The sequence below is a fragment of the Oncorhynchus nerka genome, linkage group LG4, assembly GCF_034236695.1.
Source record: "Oncorhynchus nerka isolate Pitt River linkage group LG4, Oner_Uvic_2.0, whole genome shotgun sequence".
Lineage (NCBI taxonomy): Eukaryota > Metazoa > Chordata > Actinopteri > Salmoniformes > Salmonidae > Oncorhynchus > Oncorhynchus nerka.
Window position 1 is genome coordinate 99,881,080 of NC_088399.1, and position 21,731 is coordinate 99,902,810.

The window sequence follows — 21,731 nt, forward strand, 5'->3', positions numbered from 1 at the left end:
GTAGACTGGGGACAGGCAGGAGTCAGCAGACCAGGTAGACTGGGGACAGGCAGGAGTCATCAGACCAGGTAGACTGAGGACAGGCAGGAGTCATCAGATCAGGTAGACTGGGGACAGGCAGACTGGGGACAGGTAGACTGGGGACAGGCAGGAGTCATCAGACCAGGTAGACTGGGGACAGGCAGGAGTCATCAGACCAGGTAGACTGGGGACAGGTAGACTGGGGACAGGTAGACTGGGGACAGGCAGGAGTCATCAGACCAGGTAGACTGGGGACAGGCAGGAGTCATCAGACCAGGTAGACTGGGGACAGGTAGACTGGGGACAGGCAGGAGTCATCAGACCAGGTAGACTGGGGACAGGCAGGAGTCATCAGACCAGGTAGACTGGGGACAGGTAGACTGGGGACAGGCAGGAGTCATCAGACCAGGTAGACTGGGGACAGGTAGACTGGGGACAGGCAGGAGTCATCAGACCAGGTAGACTGGGGACAGGTAGACTGGGGACAGGCAGGAGTCATCAGACCAGGTAGACTGGGGACAGACAGGAGTCATCAGACCAGGTAGACTGGGGACAGGTAGGAGTCATCAGACCAGGTAGACTGGGGACAGGTAGACTGAGGACAGGCAGGAGTCATCAGATCAGGTAGACTGGGGACAGGTAGACTGGGGACAGGCAGGAGTCATCAAACCAGGTAGACTGGGGACAGGCAGGAGTCATCAGACCAGGTAGACTGGGGACAGGTATACTGGGGACAGGTAGACTGGGGACAGGCAGGAGTCACCAGACCAGGTAGACTGGGGACTGGCAGGAGTCATCAGACCAGGTAGACTGGGGACAGGCAGGAGTCATCAGACCAGGTAGACTGGGGACAGGCAGGAGTCATCAGACCAGGTAGACTGGGGACAGGCAGGAGTCACCAGACCAGGTAGACTGGGGACAGGCAGACTGGGGACAGGCAGACTGGGGACAGGCAGACTGGGGACAGGCAGGAGTCATCAGACCAGGTAGACTGGGGACAGGTAGACTGGGGACAGGTAGACTGGGGACAGGCAGGAGTCATCAGACCAGGTAGACTGCGGACAGGTAGACTGGGGACAGGTAGACTGGGGACAGGCAGGAGTCATCAGACCAGGTAGACTGGGGACAGGTAGACTGGGGACAGGCAGGAGTCATCAGACCAGGTAGACTGGGGACAGGTAGACTGGGGACAGGCAGGAGTCATCAGACCAGGTAGACTGGGGACAGGCAGGAGTCATCAGACCAGGTAGACTGGGGACAGGTAGACTGGGGACAGGTAGACTGGGGACAGGCAGGAGTCATCAGACCAGGTAGACTGGGGACAGGTAGACTGGGGACAGGCAGGAGTCATCAGACCAGGTAGACTGGGGACAGGCAGGAGTCATCAGACCAGGTAGACTGGGGACAGGTAGACTGGGGACAGGCAGGAGTCATCAGACCAGGTAGACTGGGGACAGGTAGACTGGGGACAGGCAGGAGTCATCAGACCAGGTAGACTGGGGACAGGTAGACTGGGGACAGGCAGGAGTCATCAGACCAGGTAGACTGGGGACAGACAGGAGTCATCAGACCAGGTAGACTGGGGACAGGTAGGAGTCATCAGACCAGGTAGACTGGGGACAGGTAGACTGAGGACAGGCAGGAGTCATCAGATCAGGTAGACTGGGGACAGGTAGACTGGGGACAGGCAGGAGTCATCAAACCAGGTAGACTGGGGACAGGCAGGAGTCATCAGACCAGGTAGACTGGGGACAGGTATACTGGGGACAGGTAGAAGTCATCAGACCAGGTAGACTGGGGACAGGCAGGAGTCATCAGACCAGGTAGACTGGGGACAGGTAGACTGGGGACAGGTAGACTGGGGACAGGCAGGAGTCATCAGACCAGGTAGACTGGGGACAGGAAGGAGTCATCAGACCAGGTAGACTGGGGACAGGTAGACTGGGGACAGGCAGGAGTCATCAGACCAGGTAGACTGGGGACAGGCAGGAGTCATCAGACCAGGTAGACTGGGGACAGGTAGACTGGGGACAGGCAGGAGTCATCAGACCAGGTAGACTGGGGACAGGCAGGAGTCATCAGACCAGGTAGACTGGGGACAGACAGGAGTCATCAGACCAGGTAGACTGGGGACAGGTAGGAGTCATCAGACCAGGTAGACTGGGGACAGGTAGACTGAGGACAGGCAGGAGTCATCAGATCAGGTAGACTGGGGACAGGTAGACTGGGGACAGGCAGGAGTCATCAAACCAGGTAGACTGGGGACAGGCAGGAGTCATCAGACCAGGTAGACTGGGGACAGGTATACTGGGGACAGGTAGACTGGTGACAGGCAGGAGTCACCAGACCAGGTAGACTGGGGACAGGCAGGAGTCATCAGACCAGGTAGACTGGGGACAGGCAGGAGTCATCAGACCAGGTAGACTGGAGACAGGCAGGAGTCACCAGACCAGGTAGACTGGGGACAGGCAGACTGGGGACAGGTAGACTGGGGACAGGCAGACTGGGGACAGGCAGGAGTCATCAGACCAGGTAGACTGGGGACAGGTAGACTGGGGATAGGTAGACTGGGGACAGGCAGGAGTCATCAGACCAGGTAGACTGCGGACAGGTAGACTGGGGACAGGTAGACTGGGGACAGGTAGACTGGGGACAGGCAGGAGTCATCAGACCAGGTAGACTGGGGACAGGTAGACTGGGGACAGGCAGGAGTCATCAGACCATGGAGACTGGGGACAGGTAGACTGGGGACAGGCAGGAGTCATCAGACCAGGTAGACTGGGGACAGGCAGGAGTCATCAGACCATGTAGACTGGGGACAGGTAGACTGGGGACAGGTAGACTGGGGACAGGCATGAGTCATCAGACCAGGTAGACTGGGGACAGGCAGGAGTCATCAGACCAGGTAGACTGGGGACAGGTAGACTGGGGACAGGCAGGAGTCATCAGACCAGGTAGACTGGGGACAGGCAGGAGTCATCAGACCAGGTAGACTGGGGACAGGTAGACTGGGGACAGGCAGGAGTCATCAGACCAGGTAGACTGGGGACAGACAGGAGTCATCAGACCAGGTAGACTGGGGACAGGTAGGAGTCATCAGACCAGGTAGACTGGGGACAGGTAGACTGGGGACAGGCAGGAGTCACCAGACCAGGTAGACTGGGGACAGGCAGGAGTCATCAGACCAGGTAGACTGGGGACAGGTAGACTGGGGACAGGCAGGAGTCACCAGACCAGGTAGACTGGGGACAGGTAGACTGGGGACAGGTAGACTGGGGACAGGCAGGAGTCATCAGACCAGGTAGACTGAGGACAGGCAGGAGTCATCAGATCAGGTAGACTGGGGACAGGTAGACTGGGGACAGGCAGGAGTCATCAAACCAGGTAGACTGGGGACAGGCAAGGGTCATCAGAACAGGTAGACTGGGGACAGGTATACTGGGGACAGGTAGACTGGGGACAGGCAGGAGTCACCAGACCAGGTAGACTGGGGACAGGCAGGAGTCATCAGACCAGGTAGACTGGGGACAGGCAGGAGTCACCAGACCAGGTAGACTGGGGACAGGTAGACTGGGGACAGGCAGGAGTCATCAGACCAGGTAGACTGAGGACAGGCAGGAGTCACCAGACCAGGTAGACTGGGGACAGGTAGACTGGGGACAGGTAGACTGGGGACAGACAGGAGTCATCAGACCAGGTAGACTGAGGACAGGCAGGAGTCACCAGACCAGGTAGACTGGGGACAGGTAGACTGGGGACAGGCAGGAGTCATCAAACCAGGTAGACTGGGGACAGGCAGGAGTCATCAGACCAGGTAGACTGGGGACAGGCAGGAGTCATCAGACAAGGTAGACTGGGGACAGGTAGACTGGGGACAGGCAGGAGTCATCAGACCAGGTAGACTGGGGACAGACAGGAGTCATCAGACCAGGTAGACTGGGGACAGGTAGACTGGGGACAGACAGGAGTCATCAGACCAGGTAGACTGGGGACAGGTAGACTGGGGACAGGTAGACTGGGGACAGGCAGGAATCATCAGACCAGGTAGACTGGGGACAGGTAGACTGGGGACAGGCAGGAGTCATCAGACCAGGTAGACTGGGGACAGGCAGGAGTCACCAGACCAGGTAGACTGGGGACAGGTAGACTGGGGACAGGTAGACTGGGGACAGGCAGGAGTCATCAGACCAGGTAGACTGGGGACAGGCAGGAGTCATCAGACCAGGTAGACTGGGGACAGGCAGGAGTCATCAGACCAGGTAGACTGGGGACAGGTAGACTGGGGACAGGTAGACTGGGGACAGGCAGGAGTCATCAGACCAGGTAGACTGGGGACAGGCAGGAGTCATCAGACCAGGTAGACTGGGGACAGGCAGGAGTCATCAGACCATGTAGACTGGGGACAGGCAGGAGTCATCAGACCAGGTAGACTGGGGACAGGCAGGAGTCATCAGACCAGGTAGACTGGGGACAGGTAGACTGGGGACAGGTAGACTGGGGACAGGCAGGAGTCATCAGACCAGGTAGACTGGGAACAGGCAGGAGTCATCAAACCAGGTAGACTGGGGACAGGCAGGAGTCATCAGACCAGGTAGACTGGGGACAGGCAGGAGTCATCAGACCAGGTAGACTGGGGACAGGTAGACTGAGGACAGGTAGACTGGGGACAGGCAGGAGTCATCAGACCAGGTAGACTGGGGACAGGTAGACTGGGGACAGGTAGACTGGGGACAGGCAGGAGTCATCAGACCAGGTAGACTGGGGACAGGCAGGAGTCATCAGACCAGGTAGACTGGGGACAGACAGGAGTCATCAAACCAGGTAGACTGGGGACAGGTAGACTGGGGACAGGCAGGAGTCATCAGATCAGCTGGTCCTGAGGGATGGTCTAAGGATCACAGAGAGCCCAGGGCTCTACATCGCCTGATGATTCCATGACCCATCATGTTAGCCAGGTGTGTTTAGGGGGTGAACGGCCATCTATAGTATTTCATTAACTTGAGTACATGTCTAGACACTAATGACCCATCTACTTAGCTAGATGTGTCTGGGGGGTTGTTATATAATTTCTTTCACACACCCATCAATTGGTAAGCATCATCTAATATGAACATTTTAACATCTTGGCCATGTTCTGTTATAATCTCCACCCGGCACAGCCAGAAGAGGACTGGCCACCCCTCATAGCCTGGTTCCTCTCTAGGTTTATTCCTAGGTTTTGGCCTTTCTAGGGAGTTTTTCCTAGCCACCTAGCCACTTACAGGAAGCAGGAAGCATTTACAGGAAGCACAGGAAGCATTTACAGGAAGCGGGAAGCATTTACAGGTAGCAGGAAGCATTTTCAGGAAGCACAAGAAGCATTTACAGGAAGCACAGGAAGCATTTACAGGAAGCACAGGAAGCATTTACAGGAAGCACAGGAAGCATTTACAGGAAGCACAGGAAGCATTTACAGGAAGCGGGAAGCATTTACAGGAAGCACAGGAAGCATTTACAGGAAGCGCAGGAAGCATTTACAGGAAGCACAGGAAGCATTTACAGGAAGCGGGAAGCATTTACAGGAAGCAGGAAGCATTTAAAGGAAGCACAGGAAGCATTTACAGGAAGCACAGGAAGCATTTACAGGAAGCACAGGAAGCATTTACAGGAAGCACAGGAAGCATTTACAGGAAGCACAGGAAGCATTTACAGGAAGCACAGGAAGCATTTACAGGAAGCACAGGAAGCATTTACAGGAAGCACAGGAAGCATTTACAGGAAGCACAGGAAGCATTTACAGGAAGCAGCTCTTTCGGTAGTTTAGTTGGAATAGGGTCCAGTATGCAGCTTGAAGGTGTAGAGGCCAAGACTATTTTAAGTGAAAGTGTTGAGAGATAACAGGATTAAAAAAAAAACTTGAGTAGCTTCATTGATCTTAGGTCCTGTTCTGTGCAGACTCAGGACAACTGAGCATTGATCTTAGGTCCTGTTCTGTGCAGACTCAGGACAACTGAGCATTGATCTTAGGTCCTGTTCTGTGCAGACTCAGGACAACTGAGCATTGATCTTAGGTCCTGTTCTGTGCAGACTCAGGACAACTGAGATCATTGATCTTGCAGAGGTCCTGTTCTGTACAGACTCAGGACAACTGAGCATTGATCTTAGGTCCTGTTCTGTGCAGACTCAGGACAACTGAGCATTGATCTTAGGTCCTGTTCTGTGCAGACTCAGGACAACTGAGCATTGATCTTAGGTCCTGTTCTGTGCAGACTCAGGACAACTGAGCATTGATCTTAGGTCCTGTTCTGTGCAGACTCAGGACAACTGAGCATTGATCTTAGGTCCTGTTCTGTGCAGACTCAGGACAACTGAGCATTGATCTTAGGTCCTGTTCTGTGCAGACTCAGGACAACTGAGCATTGATCTTAGGTCCTGTTCTGTGCAGACTCAGGACAACTGAGCATTGATCTTAGGTCCTGTTCTGTGCAGACTCAGGACAACTGAGCATTGATCTTAGGTCCTGTTCTGTGCAGACTCAGGACAACTGAGCATTGATCTTAGGTCCTGTTCTGTGCAGACTCAGGACAACTGAGCATTGATCTTAGGTCCTGTTCTGTGCAGACTCAGGACAACTGAGCATTGATCTTAGGTCCTGTTCTGTGCAGACTCAGGACAACTGAGCATTGATCTTAGGTCCTGTTCTGTGCAGACTCAGGACAACTGAGCATTGATCTTAGGTCCTGTTCTGTGCAGACTCAGGACAACTGAGCATTGATCTTAGGTCCTGTTCTGTGCAGACTCAGGACAACTGAGCATTGATCTTAGGTCCTGTTCTGTGCAGACTCAGGACAACTGAGCATTGAAGAAATATACGCAGATTCAAAGAGGAGTCGATAAAATGATTTCTAATGATCGCGATCTATTCGTCAAAGTTAATGACTTCATCACTGCTGAAGTGAAAGTGATTCTCCTCAATCAGGTTGTAAAAGTAAGAGCAACAGCGAGGGCTCTTTGATTTTGCATGGTACCATCTTTCCAAGCTGGTTGGAAGACTTCCTGTTTGGTGGTCCTCAGTTAGTGGTTAACTGAGTGTTGTACTCTGACGTCGTAGGTGGATGGAGTCTGGAAGGGCATCTAGGAATATTTGGGTTGTCCGAGAATTTATACTACGACTTTTGATTAACCTTGGTTGGGGTCTGAGCAGATTATTTCTTGCGATTGTAAAATTGTGGTCCGATAGTCCAGGATTATGAGGAAAAACATTAAGATCCACAATATTTATTGCACAGGACAAAACTCAGTCCAAAGTATGACTGTGGCAGTGAGTAGGTCAGGAGACATGTTGGACAAAACCCACTGAGTCGATGATGGCTCCGAAAGCCTTTTGGAGTGGGTCTGTGGACTTTTCCATGTGAATATTAAAGTCACCAAAAATTAGAATATTATCCGCTATGACTACAAGGTCCGATAGGAATTCAGGGAACTCAGTGAAAAAGGCTGTATATGGCCCAGGGGGCCTGTAAACAGTAGCTATAAAAAGTGATTGAGGAGCTGTATGGATTTCATGACTAGAAGTTCAGAAAACGCTGTCTTTTTGCTGTCGTAAATGTTAGCAACACCTCCGCCTTCGCGGGATGCGCAGGGGGGATATGGTCACTCGTGTAACCAGGAGGAAAGGCCTCATTTTAACACAGTCAATTCATCATGTTTCAGTCAGACCAATCACATCAAGATTATGATCAGTGGTTAGTTCATAAACTATAACTGCCTTGGAAGTGAGATATCTAACATGAAGTAGCCCTATTTTGAGATGTGAGATATCACAATCTCTTTCAATAATGACAGGAATGGAGGAGGTCTTTATTCCAGTGAGATTGATAAGACCAACACTGACCCGACTAGACTGACTGTGCTAGTGTCAGACTCCACTAAGCTAACAGGCTGGCTAACAGCCTGCTGCCTGGCCTGCACCCATCTCATTGTGGAGTTAGAGCCCTGTCTATGTTCATAGATCAGATGAGAGCACCCCTCCAGCTAGGATGGAGTCCGTCACACCTCTGCATGCCAGGCTTGGTCCTGTTTTGTGTGTCCTGTCTGCCGGTCCCAGAAAGAGGGCCAGTTTTCTACAATTATATATTATGGGATGGACAGTTTTCAACCAGCGATTGAGTTGTGCGATTCTGCTGTAGAGTGTTACGTTCCCCAGCTAGAAAACCAAACAATGTCGCTCAGAGAGAAGGGGGAACTAACAAAGAGTCACTGACAACAACCAAAATGAATCAAGTGGGGTTTTAGGAGAGGTTCTGAAAGATACTCATGGCAGTGTCCACTGAAAGTTGACTAGCAACAACAACTGGGACCTAAAAGACAACAACATAACTTCCTGTTAAGATGAGGTAGGATGACAGTAATATGTTAGAATGGTTCAGATAATAATTACAGAACAAAGCCAACATTAACATGAGCTTTGATTGCGAATGGTATGAACTTTGAACTCTTATTCACTACAGAAGTTATACCTCCTAGCCGTTGAGTTAGCAACAGCAGCTGCAAACACAGTTTAGGACAGACAGAGTATTCCGTCTACCACACAACAACGTTACTACAACATATCCAATTTACCAGCAGAGACATTCTTCAAAGGACTCGGTTTGGCAACACGGCCTTCCATCTACCACCAACCTACTGAAGTGCTGCTCAGAGTAAATATTTATTGCATTTTCCTTTTCCAAATGAGCAGTAATTTAGAATGCATAAGATACTGTATTTACGATAGCACAGCTTCACCTTTTGTTCCTCAGTCTTCCCGCTCTTTCACTCAAACCCAGACCCTTTTCTTTTGTGTAACAAGCTGTCAAATCTGTTCTGCCCGCTAGGGACGTTTTCCTTTATGACGTAATTTGTAATCAAGATATGATTAATTGTGTGTATGTGTGATTAGTTAGGTATTTAGTAAATAAATTATTAAACCCAATTTTGTATTGCTGATTCAACTTGTTGGCCAGGGTTCATGCAGATAACAAAGAATTTACAACTTTCAGATGAGACTGAAGTAAGATGTTAATATTGACTGCTATTGATGTAAAATATTACTAGGTCTTTAAGAGTTTATTCGGAAGATAACAGCTCTATAAATATTATTTCGTGGTGCCCCGACTCTCTAGTTAATTACATTTACATGATTAGTTCAATCAGGTAATATTAATTACAGAGAAATTATTTTATAGAATAGCATGTCATATTACTTAATCCGGCATTTATATGACAGTATTATATAGTTGACAGCATTATATAGTTGACAGTATTATATACTCCATTATTTAGTTGAGCTGACAGCCTGTTTTTCTAAAAGTCCTGAGAAGATCGTCTGCCTAAAGGAACTGTTTTGTCCGGCTGTGGGGACCGTGCGAGGGGATTTATACTAATGTTACTATCTGTACTTACTGCTGGCACAGACGCTGTTTCATCGTTTCCTACATTTACATTTCCCTTGCCTAACGATTTTGTCTGAAGCTCGGCTTGGAACTCTGCTCTCCTCACCACAGTGTGATAGTTCTCCTGTATATTATGAGTACAGCGACTGCAATGACAATGTTACTTATAGGAGGTCAACAATAAGACGTTGGTTGGCTTGTTGAATACAGAGTTTGATTAAATGGTTATTGAGAGTAAAAAGCTAAACAAGTTTGGCAGGTAGCCAAGTAGCAACAGGTAGCACGGAGACAATGTGCAGGGTCTGTCACCACGTACTTATGAGGTGAGCTCTCCACTCTAACCTGACAGGTAGCTCGTTAATGAGGCCGATTCTCATCTCCAAGGCAACCAGACAAAGGTAAATCAGTTGAAAATACAAGGAAAAGAAACATAACAAACCATACACTGGTCTCCAATAGAATACACTGGTCTCCAATAGAATACACTGGTCTCCAATAGAATACACTAGTCTCCAATAGAATACACTGGTCTCCAATAGAATACACTGGTCTCCAATAGAATACACTGGTCTCCAATAGAATACACTGGTCTCCAATAGAATATACTGGTCTCCAATAGAATACACTAATCTCCAATATAATACACTGGTCTCCAATAGAATACACTGGTCTCCTATAGAATACACTGGTCTCCAATAGAATGCACTGGTCTCCAATAGAATGCACTGGTCTCCAATAGAATGCACTGGTCTCCAATAGAATACACTGGTCTCCAATAGAATACGCTGGTCTCCAATAGAATACGCTGGTCTCCAATATAATACACTGGTCTCCAATATAATACACTGGTCTCCAATAGAATACACTGGTCTCCAATAGAATACACTAGTCTCCAATAGAATACACTGGTCTCCAGTAGAATACACTGGTCTCCAATAGAATACACTGGTCTCCAATAGAATACACTGGTCTCCAATAGAATACACTGGTCTCCAATATAATACACTGGTCTCCAATAGAATACACTGGTCTCCAATAGAATACACTGGTCTCCAATAGATTACAGTGGTCTCCATAGAGGAAAAACAAAGGAGGGCACATCAATTCAATTCAAGGGGCTTTACTGGCTTGGGAAACATGTGTTAACATTGCCAAAGCAATGCGTCTGTCTGTCTGTCTGTCTGTCTGTCTGTCTGTCTGTCTGTCTGTCTGTCTGTCTGTCGCTCTGTCTGTCGCTCTGTCTCTCTCTCTCTCTCTCTCTCTCTCTCTCTCTCTCTCTCTCTTTCTGTCTCTCTGTCTATCTGTCTCTCTGTCTGTCTGTCTGTCTGTCTGTCTGTCTGTCTGTCTGTCTGTCTGTCTGTCTGTCTGTCTGTCTGTCTGTCTGTCTGTCTGTCTGTCTGTCTGTCTGTCTGTCTGTCGCTTTGTCTGTCTGTCTCTCTGTCTCTCTCTCTCTCTCTCTCTCTCTCTCTTTCTGTCTCTCTGTCTATCTGTCTCTCTGTCTGTCTGTCTGTCTGTCGCTCTGTCTCTCTATCAATGCATCATTTCCACCATGTTATCTGGTGTGGAAGGGCTGCATATATTTCGCAGAGCAAGGGAGCAAGGGAAACAACTGCTTCAAGGTCTCAGAGCGAGTGACCTCACTGATTGAAACGCTATTAGAGTGCACCCCGATAACTAGCTAGCCATTTCACACCGGTTACACACACACCACTCTCCCACCATCACGAACACACACTTTCTAAAATCAAACCTCAAACACACACAATCACACCTGCCCATCATCCAACCTACACACTCATCTCCAAACTCCAACTCAATGACATACCTTGACCCTTCACTCTATCTCTCTCTCTCTCTCCCCAGCGTTCCGCCACAATGAGTGTCCAGACCCGGGGGTTCCAGTGAATGGGAAGAGGTTTGGCGAGAACCTTCAGCTGGGCAGCTCCATCTCCTTCCTGTGTGAGGAGGGCTTTGTGAAGACCCATGGCTCCCAGACTGTCTCCTGTATCCTGAAGGATGGAAACGTGGTCTGGGACAACGCTGTGCCACGCTGTGAAGGTGAGAGGATCTTTCTCTCTTTACATTTTACATTTTAGTCATTTAGCAGACTCTCTTATCCAGGGTGACTTACAATTAGTGCATTCATCTTAAGATACAGTAGCTAGGTTAGACAACAACACATCAAAATCGTGTGAAGTACATTTTCCTAAATCTTTATCAGCAAGGACAGTGGTAGTGGGAAAACACAGATTACTTTTTCTTTTTTGGGGAGGGAGGAGGGCGTTGGGGGCACCGTGAAAGCTATTTAAGATTCTATCAACTGGGTCTAATGCACTACGCAACCCAAGGTGAAATACTGCCAAAGTGATTGCTCTCTCAAACTATAAAATCACTGCAATGTTTCCAATCCTGTCTCTATAGCAAATGTTCCTGTCCTTTTAAACAGGGCCTGACACCTCCCTCCAAGACACCCAATCAGGATTTGCCGTACCCCGCTAGCCACTCTCCTTGTTCGAGTGATAAACCACCCCAGGGGGATACTGTACTTTAGCCCCCTGTTTATACAGTATCTCCCAAGCGGCACAGCGGTATAAGGCACTTCATCTCAGTGCTACAGACCCTGGTTCGATCCCGGGCTGTATCACAACCGGCTGTGACCGGGAGTCCTATAGGGCGGCGCACAATTGGCCCCGCGTCGTCTGGGTTATGGGAAGGTTTGGCATTGTAAAATATTAATTTGTTCATTACTGACTTGCCTAGTGAAATCCTAGAGCGTGAATGTATATCTGATAATGCAAGCTAGTGCTAAAGCCATTTCCTTTTCTAAATGACAAACCCGTTTTGGAGATTTCTGGTATATTATCAAAATAAATAAATCACGGTATGTTTTTGGAATAGTCCAGCCATTGTTACCTGATTTTAGTACAATTTTGGAAATTATTATTATTATTTTTTTTATCCCTTAACCTGTTGCTTCTACTCGGGACGCTTGCGTCCCAACTAGAGCTCTGGAAATGCAAATGCGCTACGCTAAATGCTAATAGTATTAGTTAAAACTCAAAAGTTCATTAAAATACACATGCAGGGTATCGAATTAAAGCTACACTCGTTGTGAATCCAGGCAACAAGTCAGATTTTTAAAATGCTTTTCGGCGAAAGCATGAGAAGCTATTATCTGATAGCATGCAACACCCCAAAAGACCCACAGGGGACGTAAACAAAATAATTAGCATTTCGGCGTTACACAAACCGCACAATAAAATAGAAAACATTCATTACCTTTCACCATCTTCTTTGTTGGCACTCCTAGATGTCCCATAAACACTATTTGGGTCTTTATTTCGATTAAATCGGTCCATATAAAGCCTAGATATCGTTATATGTAGACTGTGTGATAAACGAAAAAAACATTGTTTCAAAACGTAACGTCATTTTTAAAATTCAAAAAGTCGACGATAAACTTTCACAAAACACTTGAAATACGTTTGTAATGCAACTTTAGGTATTAGTAAACGTTAATAAGCGATAAAATTCATCAGGAGGCGATGTAAAGATCATTAGCTGTCCGTCTGGAAAAATGTCCGGCTAGAAACTCAACGAAAATATCCGGTCCTAGACCGGATTAGATACGGTGTCCTGTATGTGTTTGACCAAGAAAAAACTCGAAGGGAAATGACAAGACTCTAGACACCCTGTGGAAGCTGTAGGTACTGCAACCTCAGTCAATTAATTGTGGTTCACGTTTATCAATGGGTTCAAGTAGCGCATGGATATATTTTCCCATTTTCAGTGATCAGTTTTTCCTGTGCTTTTCGATGTAAATGCCGTTCTGGTAAAGCCACAGCAGTGATTTAACCAGTTTTTTAAACGTCTGAGTGTTTTCTATCCACACAGACTAAGCAAATGCATATACTATATTCCTGGCATGAGTAGCAGGGCGCTGAAATGTTGCGCGATTTTTAACAGAATGTTCAAAAAAGTAGAGGGTCGACTGAAGAGGTTAATCAATATCACATCAATAACCAAAATGCAAAAACACTTTGTGATATATTGAAAAACATAAAATGTACTATCGACACATACATGTGCAACAATAGTAATAATAGCAGTATATAAACTGCACATGCAGACAAGTGGCAATAAATCACTGATATCGATTATGGGGGTCAGGTTGACAGACAGACAGACCGTGTTACGGTACAGAGGCGATGTGGAGGCTATATACAGGGTGTTACGGTACAGAGTCAATGTGGAGGCTATATACAGGGTTTTACGGAACAGAGTCAATGTGGAGGCTATATACAGGGGGTACCGGTACAGAGCCAATGTGGAGGCTATATACAGGGTATTACGGTACATTTACATTACATTTAAGTCATTTAGCAGACGCTCTTATCCAGAGCGACTTACAGAGTCAATGTGGAGGCTATATACAGGGGGTACCGGTAGAGAGTCAATGTGGAGGCTATATACAGGGGGTACCGGTACAGAGTCAATGTGGAGACTATATACAGGGTATTACGGTACAGAGTCAATGTGGAGGCTATATACAGGGTATTACGGTACAGAGTCAATGTGGAGGCTATATACAGGGTATTACGGTACAGAGTCAATGTGGAGGCTATATACAGGGGGTAGCAGTACAGAGTCAATGTGGAGGCTATATACAGGGGATACTGGTACAGAGTCAATGTGGAGGCTATATACAGGGTATTACGGTACAGAGTCAATGTGGAGACTATATACAGGGGGTACCGGTACAGAGTCAATGTGGAGACTATATACTGGGTGTTACGGTACAGAGTCAATGTGGAGGCTATATACAGGGTGTTACGGTACAGAGTCAATGTGGAGGCTATATACAGGGGGTACCGGTACAGAGTCAATGTGGAGGCTATATACAGGGTGTTACGGTACAGAGTCAATGTGGAGGCTATATACAGGGGGTACCGGTACAGAGTCAATGTGGAGACTATATACAGGGGATACCGGTACAGAGTCAATGTGGAGGCTATATACAGGGTGTTACGGTACAGAGTCAATGTGGAGGCTATACACAGGGTATTACGGTACAGAGTCAATGTGGAGGCTATATACAGGGTATTACGGTACAGTGTCAATGTGGAGGCTATATACAGGGGGTACCGGTACAGAGTCAATGTGGAGACTATATACTGGGTGTTACGGTACAGAGTCAATGTGGAGGCTATATACAGGGTGTACCGGTACAGAGTCAATGTGGAGACTATATACAGGGTGTTACGGTACAGAGTCAATGTTTATTTTTTATTTTTATTTCACCTTTATTTAACCAGGTAGGCTAGTTGAGAACAAGTTCTCATTTGCAACTGCGACCTGGCCAAGATAAAGCATAGCAGTGTGAACAGACAACACAGAGTTACACATGGAGTAAGCAATTAACAAGTCAATAACACAGTAGAAAAAAATGGGCAGTCTATATACAATGTGTGCAAAAGGCATGAGGAGGTAGGCGAATAATACAATTTTGCAGATTAACACTGGGGTGATACATGATCAGATGGTCATGTACAGGTAGAGATATTGGTGTGCAAAAGAGCAGAAAGGTAAATAAATAAATAAAATAAAAAAACAGTATAAAAACAGTATGGGAATGAGGTAGGTGAAAATGGGTGGGCTATTTACCAATAGACTATGTACAGCTGCAGCGATCGGTTAGCTGCTCGGATAGCTGATGTTTGAAGTTGGTGAGGGAGATAAAAGTCTCAACTTCAGCGATTTTTGCAGTTCATTCCAGTCACAGGCAGCAGAGTACTGGAACGAAGGCGGCCAAATGAGGTGTTGGCTTTAGGGATGATCAGTGAGATACACCTGCTGGAGCGTGTGCTACGGATGGGTGTTGCCATCGTGACCAGTGAACTGAGATAAGGCGGAGCTTTACCTAGCATGGACTTGTAGATGACCTGGAGCCAGTGGGTCTGGCGACGAATATGTAGCGAGGGCCAGCCGACTAGAGCATACAAGTCGCAGTGGTGGGTGGTATAAGGTGCTTTTGGTGACAAAACGGATGGCACTATGATAGACTGCATCCAGTTTGCTGAGTAGAGTGTTGGAAGCCATTTTGTAGATGACATCGCCGAAATCGAGGATCGGTAGGATAGTCAGTTTTACTAGGGTAAGCTTGGCGGCGTGAGTGAAGGAGGCTTTGTTGCGGAATAGAAAGCCGACTCTTGATTTGATTTTCGATTGGAGATGTTTGATGTGAGTCTGGAAGGAGAGTTTGCAGTCTAGCCAGACACCTAGGTACTTATAGATGTCCACATATTCAAGGTCGGAACCATCCAGGGTGGTGATGCTAGTCGGGCATGCGGGTGCAGGCAGCGATCGGTTGAAAAGCATGCATTTGGTTTTACTCGCGTTTAAGAGCAGTTGGAGGCCACGGAAGGAGTGCTGTATGGCATTGAAGCTCGATTGGAGGTTAGATAGCACAGTGTCCAATGACGGGCCGAAAGTATATAGAATGGTGTCGTCTGCGTAGAGGTGGATCAGGGAATCGCCCGCAGCAAGAGCAACATCATTGATATATACAGAGAAAAGAGTCGGCCCGAGAATTGAACCCTGTGGCACCCCCATAGAGACTGCCAGAGGACCGGACAGCATGCCCTCCGATTTGACACACTGAACTCTGTCTGCAAAGTAATTGGTGAACCAGGCAAGGCAGTCATCCGAGAAACCGAGGCTATTGAGTCTGCCGATAAGAATATGGTGATTGACAGAGTCGAAAGCCTTGGCGAGGTCGATGAAGACGGCTGCACAGTACTGTCTTTTATCGATGGCGGTTATGATATCGTTTAGTACCTTGAGCGTGGCTGAGGTGCACCCGTGACCGGCTCGGAAACCAGATTGCACAGCGGAGAAGGTACGGTGGGATTCGAGATGGTCAGTGACCTGTTTGTTGACTTGGCTTTCGAAGACCTTAGATAGGCAGGGCAGGATGGATATAGGTCTATAGCAGTTTGGGTCCAGGGTGTCTCCCCCTTTGAAGAGGGGGATGACTGCGGCAGCTTTCCAATCCTTGGGGATCTCAGACGATATGAAAGAGAGGTTGAACAGGCTGGTAATAGGGGTTGCGACAATGGCGGCAGATAGTTTCAGAAATAGAGGGTCCAGATTGTCATGCCCAGCTGATTTGTACGGGTCTAGGTTTTGCAGCTCTTTCAGAACATCTGCTATCTGGATTTGGGTAAAGGAGAACCTGGAGAGGCTTGGGCGAGGAGCTGCGGGGGGCGGAGCTGTTGGCCGAGGTTGGAGTAGCCAGGCGGAAGGCATGGCCAGCCGTTGAGAAGTGCTTATTGAAGCTTTCGATAATCGTGGATTTATCGGTGGAGACCGTGTTACCTAGCCTCAGTGCAGTGGGCAGCTGGGAGGAGGTACTCTTGTTCTCCATGGACTTCACAGTGTCCCAGAACTTTTTGGAGTTGGAGCTACAGGATGCAAACTTCTGCCTGAAGAAGCTGGCCTTAGCTTTCCTGACTGACTGCGTGTATTGGTTCTGACTTCCCTGAACAGTTGCATATCACGGGGCTATTCGATGCTATTGCAGTCCGCCACAGGATGTTTTTGTGCTGGTCGAGGGCAGTCAGGTCTGGAGTGAACCAAGGGCTGTATCTGTTCTTGGTTCTGCATTTTTGAACGGAGCATGCTTATCTAAAATGGTGAGGAAGTTACTTTTAAAGAATGACCAGGCATCCTCAACTGACGGGATGAGGTCAATGTCCTTCCAGGATACCCGGGCCAGGTCGATTAGAAAGGCCTGCTCACAGAAGTGTTTTAGGAGCGTTTGACAGTGATGAGGGGTGGTCGTTTGACTGCGGCTCCGTGGCGGATACAGGCAATGAGGCAGTGATCGCTGAGATCCTGGTTGAAGACAGCGGAGGTGTATTTGGAGGGCCAGTTGGTCAGGATGACGTCTATGAGGGTGCCCTTGTTTACAGAGTTAGGGTTGTACCTGGTGGGTTCCTTGATGATTTGAGTGAGATTGAGGGCATCTAGCTTACATTGTAGGACTGCCGGGGTGTTAAGCATATCCCAGTTTAGGTCACCTAACAGAACAAACTCTGAAGCTAGATGGGGGCGATCAATTCACAAATGGTGTCCAGGGCACAGCTGGGAGCTGAGGGTGGCCGGTAGCAGGCGGCAACAGTGAGAGACTTATTTCTGGAGAGGGTAATTTTCAAAATTAGTAGTTCGAACTGTTTGGGTATGGACCTGGAAAGTATGACATTACTTTGCAGGCTATCTCTGCAGTAGACTGCAACTCCGCCCCCTTTGGTAGTTCTATCTTGACGGAAGATGTTATAGTTGGGTATGGAAATCTCTGAATTTTGGTGGCCTTCCTGAGCCAGGATTCAGACACGGCAAGGACATCAGGGTTAGCAGAGTGTGCTAAAGCAGTGAGTAAAACAAACTTAGGGAGGAGGCTTCTGATGTTGACATGCATAAAACCAAGGCTTTTTCGATCACAGAAGTCAACAAATGAGGGTACCTGGGGACATGCAGGGCCTGGGTTTACCTCCACATCACCCGCGGAACAGAGAAGGAGTAGTATGAGGGTGCGGCTAAAGGCTATCAGAACTGGTCGCCTAGAGCGTTGGGGGCAGAGGATAAGAGGAGCAGGTTTCTGGGCATGGTAGAATATATTCAGGGCATAATGCACAGACAGGGGTATGGTGGGGTGCGGGTACAGCGGAGGTAAGCCCAGGCACTGGGTGATGATGAGACAGGTTGTATCTCTGGACATGCTGGTTGTAATGGGTGAGGTCACCGCATGTGTGGGAGGTGGGACAAAGGAGGTAACAGGGGTATGCAGAGTGGGTCTAGGGGCTCCATTGTGAACTAAAACAATTATAACTAACCTGAACAACAGTATACAAGGCATATTGACATCTGAGAGAGACATACAGCGAGGCATACAGTAATCACAGGTGTTGAATTTGGAAAGCTAGCTAAAAACAGTAGGCGAGGCTAATCCGCTAGCACAACAAACAGCAGGTAAAATGGCGTTGACTAGGCAACGGGCCGACAGGTAAGACAAACAAGCAGAAAGGAGTACCGTGATTAATGGACAGTCCAGCGTGCGTCAGCTATGTAGCCAAAGATCAGTGTCCAGGGGCAGCGGTGGATGGGCAGGGGGCTGGGCTGGCGAGTGTTATCCAGGTTTTTTTTTTTTTAAACTAACAATGACTAACTAGCTTGTAGCTAGTTAGCTGGTTAGCGTCTGGAGGTTCTTGAGTGTGTCATAAAAATAAAAATAAGAGTAAAAGTAATAGCGATTCCGTATCACATTGGGTGAGGCAGGTTTCCGGAAGGTATAGACAAATTAAAAATCAAAAAGAGATAGAAAGTAAATGGGGTCAGAGAGTGATTGGGACGCGGTGGTACAGATGGTTAGCAGGCCTGTGCTAACAAGCTAACAGTTCGTAGGCCCGAGCTAGACAAGGTAGCAGTTAGCGGACCGGAGCTTGACAAGCTAGCCGTTAGCAGGCCGAATTAGCAAGCAGGGAGATAGCGAGGGCTAGAGTTAACCTTTGGGGGACGTCGCGATGGGGTGAGTCTGTTTATTTATTCCTCTTCATGCGGTGAGCTGGAGATACAGCGATTCAGAAAACTCGCGGGCCTTGGCCAGCAGATGGATCTTTGGCGATGTCGCAGCGGAAAAGCCTGTTGAAACCCCTCGGACGATTATGTCGGGCGGACCAGTCGTGATGGATCGGCGGGGCTCCGTGTCGGCAGTAGAGGGTCAGTAGAGGGTCCAGGCCAATTGGCAAATTAGGTATTTTTGGACCTCTTCGGGTAGTCGGGAGATGGGCTTAGCTCGAGGCTAGCTCCAGGCTAACTGGTGCTTGCTCTGGGACAGAGACGTTAGCCAGGAGTAGCCACTCGGATTGCAGCTAGCTATTTACGATGATCCGGTATAAAGCTTCAGAGCTTGCGGTAGGAATCCGGAGATGTGGTAGAGAAAAAGCAGTCTGATATGCTTTGGGTAGATGTCACGCTGGTGTCCTAGTTAGCGTTGAAGACCGCTAGCAGTGGCTAGCTAGTAGCTAGTTAGCGGCTAGCTTCTGATGAGGGTTCCGATTCTAAAGCATAGAAAAAGCAGATCCGTACCACATTGGGTGATGCGGGTTGCAGGAGAGTATATTCAGCCTGTGGTTGGGAAGTGAGATTAAAATATGTACGAAATATATACAGAAAAAAAAGAGGAAAAAAAACTATGACACTCTATAAACACCTAGACCTCTATAAACACCTAGACCTCTATAAACACCTAGACCTCTATAAACACCTAGACCTCTATAAACACCTAGACCTCTATAAACACCTAGACCTCTATAAACACCTAGACCTCTATAAACACCTAGACCTCTATAAACACCTAGACCTCTATAAACACCTAGACCTCTATAAACACCTAGACCTCTATAAACACCTAGACCTCTATAAACACCTAGACCTCTATAAACACCTAGACCTCTATAAACACCTCTATAAACACCTAGACCTCTATAAACACCTAGACCTCTATAAACACCTAGACCTCTATAAACACCTAGACCTCTATAAACACCTCTATAAACACCTAGACCTCTATAAACACCTAGACCTCTATAAACACCTAGACCTCTATAAACACCTAGACCTCTATAAACACCTAGACCTCTATAAACACCTCTATAAACACCTAGACCTCTATAAACACCTAGACCTCTATAAACACCTAGACCTCTATAAACACCTAGACCTCTATAAACACCTAGACCTCTATAAACACCTAGACCTCTATAAACACCTAGACCTCTATAAACACCTAGACCTCTATAAACACCTAGACCTCTATAAACACCTAGACCTCTATAAACACCTAGACCTCTATAAACACCTAGACCTCTATAAACACCTAGACCTCTATAAACACCTAGACCTCTATAAACACCTAGACCTCTATAAACACCTCTATAAACACCTAGACCTCTATAAACACCTAGACCTCTATAAACACCTAGACCTCTATAAACACCTAGACCTCTATAAACACCTAGACCTCTATAAACACCTAGACCTCTATAAACACCTAGACCTCTATAAACACCTAGACCTCTATAAACACCTAGACCTCTATAAACACCTAGACCTCTATAAACACCTAGACCTCTATAAACACCTAGACCTCTATAAACACCTAGACCTCTATAAACACCTAGACCTCTATAAACACCTAGACCTCTATAAACACCTAGACCTCTATAAACACCTAGACCTCTATAAACACCTAGACCTCTATAAACACCTAGACCTCTATAAACACCTAGACCTCTATAAACACCTAGACCTCTATAAACACCTAGACCTCTATAAACACCTAGACCTCTATAAACACCTACACCTCTATAAACACCTAGACCTCTATAAACACCTCTATAAACACCTAGACCTCTATAAACACCTAGACCTCTATAAACACCTAGACCTCTATAAACACCTAGACCTCTATAAACACCTCTATAAACACCTAGACCTCTATAAACACCTAGACCTCTATAAACACCTCTATAAACACCTAGACCTCTATAAACACCTAGACCTCTATAAACACCTCTATAAACACCTAGACCTCTATAAACACCTCTATAAACACCTAGACCTCTATAAACACCTAGACCTCTATAAACACCTCTATAAACACCTAGACCTCTATAAACACCTAGACCTCTATAAACACCTAGACCTCTATAAACACCTAGACCTCTATAAACACCTAGACCTCTATAAACACCTCTATAAACACCTAGACCTCTATAAACACCTAGACCTCTATAAACACCTAGACCTCTATAAACACCTAGACCTCTATAAACACCTAGACCTCTATAAACACCTAGACCTCTATAAACACCTAGACCTCTATAAACACCTAGACCTCTATAAACACCTAGACCTCTATAAACACCTAGACCTCTATAAACACCTAGACCTCTATAAACACCTCTATAAACACCTAGACCTCTATAAACACCTCTATAAACACCTAGACCTCTATAAACACCTAGACCTCTATAAACACCTAGACCTCTATAAACACCTCTATAAACACCTAGACCTCTATAAACACCTAGACCTCTATAAACACCTAGACCTCTATAAACACCTAGACCTCTATAAACACCTAGACCTCTATAAACACCTAGACCTCTATAAACACCTAGACCTCTATAAACACCTAGACCTCTATAAACACCTAGACCTCTATAAACACCTAGA

At 47.4% G+C, this 21,731-nt stretch overlaps 1 protein-coding gene across 1 annotated transcript in view; it reads left to right on the plus strand.

Annotated features, from left to right (window-relative positions):
* LOC115127591 (CUB and sushi domain-containing protein 2-like) overlaps positions 1–21,731 on the plus strand; it is a 967,797-nt gene that overhangs the window by 559,237 nt on the left and 386,829 nt on the right. The window contains 1 exon segment of the mRNA XM_065018162.1: positions 11,298–11,492. Within this exon segment, the coding sequence (XP_064874234.1) occupies positions 11,298–11,492 (195 nt within the window).